The following is a 13,298-nucleotide window of genomic DNA, read 5'->3' as shown; positions in this document are numbered from 1 at the left end:
TGATTTTAAACTAAATATATTCAAGAAAAAATAAGATGGACTCATTGGAAAATTATTTCAGCTCGATTTCTTTGAAGTGGTATTCTTTTTTTAAATAAGTTCACTATTTCTCTCATACATACAGATGATTGTACAGTTTACAATCGTGTAACTGGATAAAAAGTCCTCATTCACGTTTCTGATTTTTCATCCCAGAAAACATCACAGCCCACATTTACAGAGAATCTTCCTTCGCAAACCCAGTTCTAAACAAAGTCAAAATATTAAAGGAAAATACATACAAAACCTAAACTTCATCTGTTCTTTTTTTAACTAATAAGGGAAAAAAGGAAATATATTGTGCCACAGTCTTTTCGCTCATACACAAAACCACACACACACACACACACAGGTTTGTGTATTAGCAGAGAGCATGCGTTCTAGTTCAGCAAATTATTTACAGCCATTTACATTTTGGTCATACAAAAGGAAAACAAATAGTTAAATACAAACACTGTTGTACAGTAAGCAGTATTCCAGGTCAACTCTGAGTGCACCTCATATAACTTTAAAAAGAAATAATAATAATAATAATTAAAACACTGCAAAAAAGACCTGTTCTTTTTCAACAGCAGTTGAACATTGATTAGTAAAGCCAGATCCAGTGAGTGAATCAGACTTGCCACCGTCTTCCAATAATATACCACCAAGACATCCGTAAAAAAAGTGCCTGATCTACCAATAGTATGTTAGTTCATTGACATAACATGACACAGGCTTTGACATCAAATCAAGGTTTCCCATATCTGAAAGGAAGTAATCACAGTTTAAAACAAACAGGGAAAACTTTCTGAAGGCATGTTTCAGTGCACAAATAAACTCTCAAAACATAATGAATGAGAGCATGTGGATTCTGATGCTGCAAAAAAGTTTCCCCCACGCCTACCTCCCATGACAAAAGTTTCTTTGGAAAAGACAATTTCTGCTTTAGTGGTGTGACTACTATATGGAGCAAGTAAATTAACGGCTGACCACCTGAATGCTACTTTCCCTTGAGCAGATATGAAATTACTAACCAAACATTACAGATATTTGCATTGCGTTAAAGGTAGCGATTCTGTTGACCTTTGTAACCTGTTCACAAAAAATAAAAATGCCCAAAAAAAGTCTAAAAATATTTCACATTGCTGAGTGCGTGTTGTGTACACACAACTGCATTGCAATTTAGGTGTTTATATATATATATATATTTTTTTTTTATTATTTTTTTTTTTTTTTATTATTATTATTATTATTATTTATTTATATATTTATACAAACATAACTTAAAATTATTATTTTTTTCTTTAGCAGTACTGATCTGGAATATTTTAGGTACATTTTCAACTTGAGATTCTCCGGCATTATTACTGGTCTGAGTGGGGACAGTAGTGGGAACGTCTGGTCCAAGGGCAATGTTCAGCAAAGTGTCCATGACTGGCATTGAGCAGCCACCCTCTCATAAAGGTACAAAGTTGGTATACAGCAGTTACACAGGCCTACTATAACCCCAATGGGTCTTGATACTTCTATTTCTGTATCCAGAGCAAATATAGATGCATTTGATTTGTACATCCTAGAATCACTAGATTCACATCAGTGAAATTCACCTTGAGAGGTCTGTATTTTCATTATCAAGATATGGGACGTAAAACGAAGAGATAAGATGGTCAACATGTTCAATATATATTTTCTAATAAATCTTGCACAATGACTCTTTATTCTTACACATTAGACTCCACAAAGGGTCTCTTTGGTTTAACGGGTGAGGTCGGGCCTTGCCTTTCATTTCGAGACATCTGCCTAAACTCATTGTCCTGGTAGGCCTGGGAAACTGGTAGAGTCCGTGCCACTTTCACATCTGGGTATGTGGGAACCTGGCTAACTCGGCCCATAGCGTCCGCCTGGTCCCGTGTCACACCAGAGGAGTTAGCGTAGAAATCATCATCCATGAGATGGCCATTGTGAGCATTGTTAGTGCGGTTGTAGTACGCGATATGGCTGAGGGGTGCCGCTTGCTGCCCATAGCCCATGTTGCTAGGGGAAGTGGCTGGACTGTTCACCACTGTATCCAGAGAAGAAACGGTCCAGGGTCGAGAACCCGAAGAGGATGAAGCAAGCGAAGGCTGCTGCTGAAGGTACTGCTGAGTCCGTGCGGTCTTGTCGATAATGCCCATGAAAGGCGTGGTGCGGGAGCGAAGCGCTTCTCCTGGATATGTTCCACCCACCACCATAAAGTCTGTGCCTTGTGGGGGTGACACTGGTGAAAGGTCATCATGGTAGCTGCCTTCATAGGAAAGCTTTAGAGGGATCTCCATTTGCTGCACAGAAGCTGACACCCTGAACCCTGGGCCTAGGTTAGCAGCAGAACCTGCCACCAAACTGTTGCTGGATGGAGAAAAGCGTAGACCCGTACTGTGGGAGTGAATAAGGGGTCGTGGAGCTGGTGGGTGCTGTTTGGGTTCAGGACTATTCGCACTGACTGGACGTCGGTGGGCTTGAAGGTTCTCTGGTGAACCCAGAGTCACCTGTCGCTCCATTTCGTGAGGCGAGACTGAATAGTAGGCGGTCGACTGACTGCGGCTGATCTGTGGTGTCTGAGTGTAACGGACTCCTCCGGGATTGGGTCTGTAAGCAGAGGAGGGCCTCTGGGGAAGCTCGTCCTCCACAAGGCCAGGATCCATGCTGATGGCACACTGGTACAAGGCCCCTGCACTCAGACTGCCCTGAGGTTGAAGTGAGGAAGAGTACCCTCCATCACCAAGTTCATCCATGTCTCCTGGGCAGCGGGCGCTCATCGAGTGAGCAATCTGACTGTATGCACTACTGCCCAGTACGGCACTGGAGTGTATCGCGGTGCTGGGTTGGTTGGTGCGGACGATCTGTGCCTTGGCTGGCTGCAACCACTGGGTCTGTTGTGATGGCTGGGAAGTTTGTTGGGAAAATTGGAAAGAACGTTGGCTGCTCATCTTGGACAGAGGGGACTTGGGTCGCCCTGCAAGCTGGTCTTGCTGGTACCGTCCTGCAGAGGCGGACTGGGGACGGTACATGGCGACTCCCTCAGAGGTAGGGCTGGCACGATATTGTGGTCCATGGCGTAATGGTGATGGCGGTGGTCTGAAGTGGTAGGATGCCTGATGAGAGGGACTGGGCCGGAAGTGCGAGCTCTGGTGTGTTGGTGAGAGCGATGGAGAAGAGGATTGGTAGCCTTGCCTGGTAGGAGAGGACAATGAAGGGGGACTGGGGCGAAGGTCATATGCTTGGCCCAAGTAGGGTGAATCATGATGGCTCGGAGATGGAGGCATGTTTTGAATGACAGGAAGTCCTGATAGTATAGTGTGAGGCTCAGCGGGGACACCGAGTGGTAGGCCGTCCAAAGCCCGCTCAAGGTAATCATCCTCATCCTCCTCAAACAAGTCCTGGACAGGCTCCATGTCTGAAATATGGGGCTCCATTGGAGGAGGCGGGACCATGGATGGGGCTTGATCACGGGGTGGGGAAGGAGGTGGATCCAGCTCCTGTTGTTGTTCAACCTGATGACACTCTTCTTCTACGCGTTGCAGCAGGCGTTGGATCTCACGGTTATTGGGACATAGGTGCATAGCTTCACTCAGGTCCTCCAGGGCTGCGTGGAATTGTCTTTAGTGAGGGAGACCAAGAATGAGAGAGAGTAGTAAGGTGGAATATGGGAGTAGAAAGAGAGAAATAAAGAAATATGCTTGTTAACAAATTAACTTAATGGTAAAGTCTAAGAAATGACTATTGCTAAAGAAATATTCAGAGTTCAGTGCAAGTCAATTGTCAACTACCTGTTGTCAATTACCACATGGAATAATTATGACTCATTCCTCAGTTTGTAAAAACAAACAAAAAACATTCTTGCACTTACATCAGAAGTCTATGGGTTAAGGAACTTTAACAGGATAAATGTAAATATATTGCTTTAACAGTACAGCCAACAAGACTTAAAACATGCGACTAATGATGGTACCGTTTATGAACCCAGACAGTGCAAAGTTATAATTTCTAAACTCCTGGTTTGACCGTGTAAAGTCAGTAAAACCTGAAAACTTTCATAATATACATGCAAGGAAACCAAAGGAAAAAGTTCACTCATAGGAATTAGGTCAATAATGCATAAGCAGAATTTAATCTACATAAACCAGTGGTCCCATCACAAAAATTATGATTTAGACAGCTGATTTTTTCTTTACTGATTTTTTTCTTCTTCTGGGATACCCACAGACTTTCAATAAAACATCAAAGTTAACTAATTTGTATTGAACCTGGAACATTTCTTTAGTAATTTTACCTATCAATAAAAATCATAGCCCCTAAAAAACCTATGGTTTTCCAAAACCAAGCAAGTTGATACAAGTGTTCTGGACACAGAGAATCAAAGAAAACAAAATCGTGCGGAGAAGAAAAGGAATAAAATATGAATGATGGACATTCTGAGGAAAAATAATCTGATTGGTCAACAAAACATGAAGTATGAAGAACAGGTCTAATCCTGCTGTTGACATCTGATGATGCAGAAGTCAAGGGACTTAAATTGACTTCTACCTTGAAACTCTAGCATAGCACTGCGTCAACCAATCGAAATATATTCGGCCAGTCTGGGTCATCTGTCAGCACTTTATCTGTGCTAGAGACAGAATGTGTTTTTAATGCTGTCCTGCCTGTTGGTTGCTACGGTTACCTGCTGCTGCGCTTGGCACGGGCTCGTGCGTAATAGGCTTCATAGGATTTGGGTTTCAACTCTAGTGCCTTGGAGGCAAACTCCTCCGCCATCCCAAAGTCCTGCAAGCAACAACATGACCAACAGTCATACACTGAGCCGTACATGAGGTCAGAGGGAGGACACACACACACATATGTGCATGCGGACATGCGCACAAACACACACACACACACTCAGGTTGAACATGAACATGTCACATTTAAATGAGGATGAGAACACTGATTATTACAAAACTAAACACTGAAATACACATATTTTGAGCACCATTAGTGCAAACATGATAAACAGACATACAGTAATGGAAATGCTTGTACACACTTATAAAATGTATTGCCACACACATACAAATAAATGCTTTACAGGGACAGTGGGAAGATGCAGTCTGACAGCTCAAACCTCTTCCTGTACTAAACCTAACAATTAAACAAATCCAACAAATGTCAGAAAAACCCAATGAACCAGCAAATAAAACTGAAACAAGGATGAGCGTATGATGGGAAGAAAAACTACAGCATGAGCCGAGTGTATAGGGCGAATTCAAGAGGATTTCTCCATCCAGAGAAGGGAGGTTTGAAAATCCAAACTCAAAATGTTCTTTGGGTGATATCAAAATGAGAAATAATGTAGCCATAAAGGAGAAAAAATGGGAAGATCAAAATACCTCTTAATACATCAGTACTGTCTTTACAATCCTTGTTCTGCAACCGCTTTAGTCTTTAGTGTTTTCAAAAGCAATTAACAACACAGACCAAACGCAAAACTACTATATGCAGTTTGTTGGTTAGGTAGTTGCCATTGCATGGATGCTTGTAAACAAGGAGATTTACAGCTAGCTTGCTGCTAGTGGTTGAAAGTCAGTTTCTACAGGGTGGTCAGTGGCTAATTTAATACAGATATCATGGACATTAGTTTGGGTAGACAGCATATTTAATTTAACGCAGTAAAGTATACAGTGTGTTGCAATGCTTTAAGTCACTTCATTAATTAGATTTAAAAAAATAAACATATAATTGCTAAAAGATATATATATATATATATATATATATATATATATATATATTTTTTTTTTTAATATTTGAATAATTCACTGAATTAAAAAGATTTAAATATAAGACAACAGAACAGAAAAATGTTCATTAATAGAATTATCTCATTAAAATATGACAATTGACAACGCTGTTTTTAGCACAAGGCCAACGAGACACAATTATCAGTGCATGCTGGGATAAAGTCCCATAACTAGGAATGACCAACAAGTTACAAGTCAGTTTATATGAGGTGACCGATCTAAATTATTGTGGTCACGACAATCTCAATGTTTAATCATAATGTCTCTATGAGTAAAGAGAGACAGAAAGAGGAGAGTTTTATGAAACTGAGTGCTTTAGACTCACGTTCATTTTCCTGCGGCAACGGGAGAGGTTGAGCAACAGAGAGACTTTGAGCTCACGGAAGGTCTTCAGGTCCTCTGTGAAACCCTCTCTTGGGAACTTCTTCAGGGCGTACTGGTACCGTTGGGCGGCTTCTTTCACCTTTCCTTTCTGGATCAGCAAGACATTCTTACTTTTGATTTTGTTCATAATATAATACATGTTTATGATATAGTATAGTTTGCTATTTATCTCTCTATATATACTGTATACACACACACACACACACACACACACACACATTTCTTTGACTGAATATTCAAAATGCAGCTCACCTTGTAGAATCCATCTCCTTCCTCTATCAGTTTGCTCAACAGAACAATCATAATATCAGGTTTTGATGTGGCCATTGCCCATGTTGCAGGACCTGAGTGCAAAAAAAAAGGGGCAAAGCAAAGAGTCAGCACAGACTGATAGCCTCTATGGGCAAAAACTAGCTTGCTAATCTCAGAGGAACACAAAGGAATGAGCAGACTGCCAGGATATCTTGCTTAAAAGAAGGCAAAGTCTATGAACAACATTTCTGATATCACAAAAAGCCATGGCAAAACACCAGACAAAAAAACAAATCACGAGCAGCTTGGCTGTTTATACCTTGCCGAAATTGAAATCTGTTTATACTGACAAGAAAAACATTGAGTCCAACAGCTACTGATCTTGCAGTCAGCATGCTTGAGCTCTCTGTGGACAGCCTGAATAGAGGTCATGTGTTTCTACTGGTTTGGACTGAATGTACAGTGGAGGGAGGGTGGGAATAAGAGATTGATAGTGGTCTATTAGAGCTGTAGATTTGGCCATGGGCAGCCAGTTGCAGTATGCAGGCAGGCAGTGATTTAGTGCAATTCATGCAAGGCGAAGTCAAGAACATGCTAAGATGCACAGGACCAGGTACCAAACTGGCCAACAGCCCGAAAAAACCAAACTGACAGCAACTGTAGAAAAAAGAAAGCATTTGTTCACACAGGATGCATTCTTGCATTCAAAAACAGCTAGACGCAATACAGAATTGCAGTACAACAGAACCAGACAGTACTCAGATATCTCAAGTATTTAACTTTATACAGCATTTTCAAAAGTCTGAGCTAATGGCACGAGGTGCTAAAAATCAGCAAGATGAATCGTAACAATCAAAGATGTCCATTGTAGAATTATTGTAGTACAGCAGAGAATCCAGAAGAATAGAACAGAAAGCAGCTGTCTTGAAATGCTTTTTAAAAATACAGCATCTTAAAAATGTGACGTTCATGGCACAAGATGCTGAAAATGAGCACAACGGTCAAAGATGTCTATCACTATGTGGCATTGCAACAGAATAGAACAATGAACGTTTCATGATAAAATGCAACGCTAATGGCGCAAATAGCTGCACTGCAACGTTGAAAGGTGTCCATTACAATACAACATCACAAAACAACTGAACAAAATGCAGGCATCTCAAGATGATTTTTTAAGCTTCTTTTGACACAGCATCTTAAAATGCAATGCCAGTGGCGCAAGATGCTGCAAAACAAGCATCGCAAAATTAAAAGATGTCCATTGCAATACAACAGCACGCATCTCAAGATTAGTTTTTAATTTCTTTCAACTTAAAGCGATAGTTCACCCAAAAATGAAAATTAGATGTTTATCTGCTTACCCCCAGGGCATCCAAGATGTAGGTGACTGTTTTTTTAGTAGAACACAAATTATGATTTTTAACTTCAGCCGTTGCAGTCTCTCAGTCGTACAATGCATGGCAAAGGTAACAGAATCTATGAGAGTAACAAAAACATGCACAGACAAATCCAAATTAAACCCTGCGGCTCGTGACGATACACTGGTGTGTAAAGACACAAAACGATCGGTCTGTGCAAGAAACTGAACAGTATTTATATCTTTTTTTTTTTTTTTTTTTACCTCTGATTCATGCAAAAAACGAGCTTCACAGCAGCCTGCATCATCTTCTTCTTGTTGCTTTATGGCGGATTGCAGACTTTCACAGTGCATTACCGCCACCTATGTCTCAAATGGACCATTAACATTCTATACAATCTCAATCAGGAGTGTCAATGGTCCACTTGAGAGATAGGTGGCAGTAATGCACTTATAAGTCTGCGGTCCGCCGCTGTGAAGCACGTTCACAAGAGTTCTAACAGTTTGGACATTGCGTGAATCAGAGGTTAAAAAAAACAATATAAATACTGTTCAGTTTCTTGCACAGACCGATCGTTTTGTGTTTTTACACATCAGTGTATCGTCACGAGCCGCAGGGTTTAATATGGATTTTTCTGTGTTTTTCTCTCTCTCATAGATTCTGTTACCATTGCCAAGCATTGTACAGCTGAGAGACTGCAACGGTTGAAGCCAGATCGTTTTTATTGTGTTATACTGTTGAAATAAATTATCTTACATCTTGGATGCCCTGGGGGTAAGCAGATAAACATCAAATTTTCATTTTTGGGTGAACTATCCCTTTAACACCATATTAAATGTAAAACTAATGACGTAAGCAGCAGCAAAAACAGCAAGAAGCATCACTACAAAGAAATCCATCGCAATATGACAGCACAACGGAATAGAACTCCAGATGATTTTATAATTTTTAACTTGATACATCATTAAAATGTGACGCTAATGGCGTAAGATGCTGCAAAATTGTGAAAAAGCACCACGACAATGAAAGACGTCTATCGCAAGATAAAAAACAAAACAAATGTAGGTAACTCATAAGTTTGTAACTTTTTTTTTTAACTTGATACAACATTTTAAAATGCACTGCCAGCAGTCAAATACGACTCTATAGCACATGATTCCATAGAAAATCAGTTGCAAAACAGTGCAAGAATGCATTCTGTGTTAATGCTCCCCAAAAGCGCAAAACACTTAGAGTCAGCATGTAGAAACATTCTGCAGCATCATGCAAAAATGCAACACTGGTTTTCCTACATGCAGCCATGCAAGCAAAAAAAGCAAACAAAATGAATTACCATCAGATTTTTGCAGTACAAAATTACACAAAATCCACCCATGTTTATGGCTAATAGCAGCTCTTTTCATTGTAGCATTAAATGGTCTTTCACATTCGGGCACCCAAAACACTATCAGACCCGATCAATGGAGAAGGGACCACACAGGTAACGAGATGGAGGGACACAGTCAAAAATGGCAGATGGGGCACACAAAGGTCTGCGTTTTACCTCGGGCGCGAGTGGGGAGTGTCTGACATCCTGGTTACGAGGAGAGAAGTGGTGGAAAGGGTCACGAGTGAAAGGGTGACAGGTTATTGGGGCAGAGTGAAGCAGCATGGGAAGGGGATCCGTATCAGACAGGGAGCAAAGGTTTATGAAAACAGGGAGAATGTGATAGAGAGTCAAGGGAAGAGAACAAGAGAGATTGGTAGTTGGTGGTTAGGGGTGAAGGAGTGGCGTGAAAGGAAGAACAAGGAAGATCAGCCGTGGCAAGCAGCAATGTTAGCAAAAGCAATAAGCCCATCCTGATCAGCTGCAGATCAGTGGAGTTCTGCAGTTCCGTGAAGAGCACACGAGAAAGCGGGTTAGATTCACAGGGAGGGGTTTGGAGGAGAAAGACATCTACATGTGAAGCTAATTTCATGTGATCTTCACGATATATTCAATGCAGCTGCTGTTTGTGTTTCTAATGCATTTCTTCAAGGTATAAGCATTGGAATTTATGCTGCGCTCCATTCAAATGTGAATGTGGATAATCCTGTAGGACATATGACATACACTACCATTCAAAAGTTTGGTGTCAGTAAGATTTGTTTATTTTTATTTTTGTTAAGGAAATTAATACTTTTCAGTAAGACTCATTCAGTAAGAATGACTTTGATTAATGTTTTCAACATTGATAATAATACAAATGTTTCTGAAGGATCATGTGACACTGATACTGAAAATTCAGCTTTGGAAATCCAGCACTGGAATAATTTCTATTTTAATATATTTTAAAATGTAAACAGTCATTTTAATGTGAAATACTACTACTACCACTTCTACTACTACTAATACTACTACTACTAATAATAATAACAACTCACAGCATTGCTGTTGTATGATTTTTTTGATCAAATAAATGCAGCCTTGGGGAGCATAAGAGACTTCTTTCAAAAATCTCACCAAACCTAAACTTTTCAACAGTAGTGTATAATGAACTAAGCAAAAAATAAAAAAAAAGGAAACATTACGTTTGCTAAATGTTTTAACTTGCTTCTCTCCTTCCATCCAAGCTGCAAATTTATGCAAAACATTTCATAAAAACTATTTTCAATGTGTTGAAGAGAACAAAACGTACTACTCTTTTTTTTTTTTTTTTTAATTAATAAATGACTTGCAGATTACAGCTTGCAGACAAAACACTCTGATGAACTTCATGGTTGCTAGCAATCAGTGACAGATGCTTTAAGTCTAGGAGCAACAGTGTGCCAGAAAATGCTTTGGCTCCAGCATTTCAGAATGACCAAGAGAACCATGTTTTCTTTTCTTCCCTGAGCAAATTATAAAAGTCAAAATTATTCAGAAATCATTCAGCAAGAGTTTCCAACTTGGAAGTCTAACTTGAACCGGCATTTTATTAGATTTTTCCAAGTAGAATACTGGCGATTCTGACTTTCCAAATTGAATGGAGTGCAGCATTACAAACCATTACAAACAAGTATTAATTAATATACATCTCTCTCTCTCTCTCTCTCTCTCTCTCTCTTTTTTGTGAGAACTGGTGTGTACAAACATTTACCTGCAATTCAACAAATGACTAGCTCATTTTACCACAGCAAATATTTATTGAACAAGAACAATTGTTTCTGTAAGAACAGTTCCCCTTCCAGCCTACCTATCTTGGCACCCTTCTTAAGCAGCGCCACCACCACTGATGTGTTCCTGCAGCCAACTGCACGATCCAGTGGACGCATGCCGCTGTAGTCCACATGCTCGATCATCGCTCCATGATCCACCAGATACTGCACCTGGAAACACATCAAGACCACAGCTGTGGTTTATTGTCTGTATATCCCCTGTGTGTTATCTGTTCAAAACCATTAGCATATGCATACACATCCCATTTTTGGAGATTATTTAGATTATAGTTCATCCAAAAATGATCATTCGTTCATGATTTTCTCCACCCTCCACTGTGTGGGTTTCTTTCTTCTGTTGAACACAAAAGATGAAAATTGAAAAATATTGGTAACCAAACTGTTGATGGTAGACATCGACTCCCATAGTATTTTTTTTCCCATGCAACCAAATTCAATGGCTACCATCAACTGTTATCAGCATTCTTCAAAATATCTTCTTTTGTGTTCAACAGAAGAAAGTAAGTCATAAATGTTTGGAATGACATGAGGGTAAGTCAATGATGACAGAATTTTCATTTTTGGGTGAACTATCCCTTTAAGGTCTTTAAACCCCTAAATCGCTTTAAACAACTAGATCCACTTTACAGTAGTTCACTACATCAAAACCAACCACTTCTGAGTCGCCGTAAAAAGCTGCAAGGTCCAGTGGAGTGCGGCCGCTCTTGTCTGCATGGGCCGTCGCCGCACCTCTTTCAACCAGAGCACGGACCAATGGGAAGTGGCCTTTAAGACACGCCCAGCTCAGTGCTGTTAGCCCCTCCTTGTCCATCAGAGATAATGAGGCACCTGTGAAAGGTTAGAGAGGATTGACCGACAGTGTCCTTCTATTTAAATGACTGATATATCCTCTATTTCCCCTTTATATTCTAGTAGTGCATGATCAGTACAGCTGTACCTTGAGCCAGCAGGAACTCGGCCGTACCCAGATGTCCCTCAGAAGCAGCCATCATTAGAGGAGTTCGTCCCTGTTTATCAGGCATGTTCACGTCAGCGCCGTGATTCAGCAACAGGTCCACTACCTGCACAACCAACACAGACATCTCAGACTAAAACAAAAAACACGTGTGCAAAATAAAAATGACTTTTGAGATGTAGGAGGTGCTCACCTGCCAGTGTCCCTGCCGCACGGCGCTGAAGAGTGGCACGATGCCCCTGCGGTTGGGCTGAGCCACAGCGGCACCCTGCTCCAGTAAAAGACGACACACGTCCAGCTTCCCCCGACCCGCTGCTGCTGTCAGAGCTGAGATATTGAGACAGTGTCTTTAGTGAGTAATCTGTGCACTCATATTAAAATGAAAACACAGAGTACAGGTTGTCTGGTGGTGTTGCACCTGTTTCACCCCACAGTGTGTCAAAGTTATTTATCTGCGCTCGTTCCTCCTCTTCCTCATCTTTTTTGTGGGGGTGGTGAAGGTAGTAGGAAATATTTTGTTAATTAATGAGTTTTATTATGAGTTTTTATAATAAATATAAAATTCTATATAAAAAATAAAAAGTATATGAAAACATGAATAGATAATAATAATAGCTAAAGAATACCATACATATTAAAATATATTTTGTTCTGAGAAATATAAAGTTCAAAAAACACATTTCAGATATTGCATTATAACATTATAACACTGTATGTCATTACCGATGCTTTTGGTCAATTTAATGTTTTTAATATATCCTGAATAAATAAATTAAAAAATAAAACTTACCTCTGTATAGCCCATACTGGCGGCTGCTATGAGGGCCTGCTGAACTGCATGGCTCTTGTTGAAGGATCCTGCCTGCTGTCCGTCTGTATTCCACTCGCACTGCACCAGATACTTCACCACATCTAGATGACCCCGCAGCCCCGCGTGGACCAGCACACACTGACCGTTCTTATCCAGGTGATCCACCTGAACAGAAACACACAGGATAGAGAGGCCGAGATGAAACTTTGACTGACAATTCAAAATCAACAGCCACCACCCTGCATTCGTATTGGTTAAACATCTCTATCTAGGCATTGCATGGCTGACCTTGGCTTTCCTGCTGCAGAGGACAGTGATGATGGGTAGGTGACCCGCGGCGGCTGCATAACCAAGAGGAGTGAGTCCGCTCTCTGAAACGCCATCCACATCCGCCCCAAACTCCAACAGCAGAGTCACAGTCTCCAGGTAGCCCAGGTGAGCGTGGACACACAGGATGGGGGCGTTATTCAACATCTCTGTACGATAGTTCACGTTAGCTCCGCCCATAATCTGCAGCAGGGGTGATTGGT

At 40.7% G+C, this 13,298-nt stretch overlaps 1 protein-coding gene across 1 annotated transcript in view; it reads right to left on the bottom strand.

Moving 5' to 3' along the window:
• Window positions 1-47: 47 nt before the first annotated feature.
• Window positions 48-13,298, bottom strand: part of tanc2a (tetratricopeptide repeat, ankyrin repeat and coiled-coil containing 2a) — a 129,028-nt gene continuing 115,777 nt past the window's right edge. The window contains exons 17-28 of the mRNA XM_042728062.1: window positions 13,057-13,289; window positions 12,746-12,933; window positions 12,376-12,470; window positions 12,151-12,284; window positions 11,940-12,063; window positions 11,655-11,830; window positions 11,020-11,152; window positions 9,369-9,398; window positions 6,468-6,559; window positions 6,157-6,303; window positions 4,721-4,821; window positions 48-3,657 (exon numbers count right to left, since the gene is read on the bottom strand). Coding sequence (XP_042583996.1) covers window positions 1,743-3,657; window positions 4,721-4,821; window positions 6,157-6,303; window positions 6,468-6,559; window positions 9,369-9,398; window positions 11,020-11,152; window positions 11,655-11,830; window positions 11,940-12,063; window positions 12,151-12,284; window positions 12,376-12,470; window positions 12,746-12,933; window positions 13,057-13,289 — 3,368 coding nt within the window. The 3' untranslated portion in view covers window positions 48-1,742. The remainder of the gene's footprint in view (window positions 3,658-4,720; window positions 4,822-6,156; window positions 6,304-6,467; window positions 6,560-9,368; window positions 9,399-11,019; window positions 11,153-11,654; window positions 11,831-11,939; window positions 12,064-12,150; window positions 12,285-12,375; window positions 12,471-12,745; window positions 12,934-13,056; window positions 13,290-13,298) is intronic.

This window comes from Cyprinus carpio, chromosome A3 (assembly GCF_018340385.1).
Source record: "Cyprinus carpio isolate SPL01 chromosome A3, ASM1834038v1, whole genome shotgun sequence".
Taxonomy (NCBI): Eukaryota; Metazoa; Chordata; class Actinopteri; order Cypriniformes; family Cyprinidae; genus Cyprinus; species Cyprinus carpio.
The sequence above is the reverse complement of the archived record's forward strand: the minus strand, read 5'-3'. Positions and strand labels throughout refer to the sequence as shown.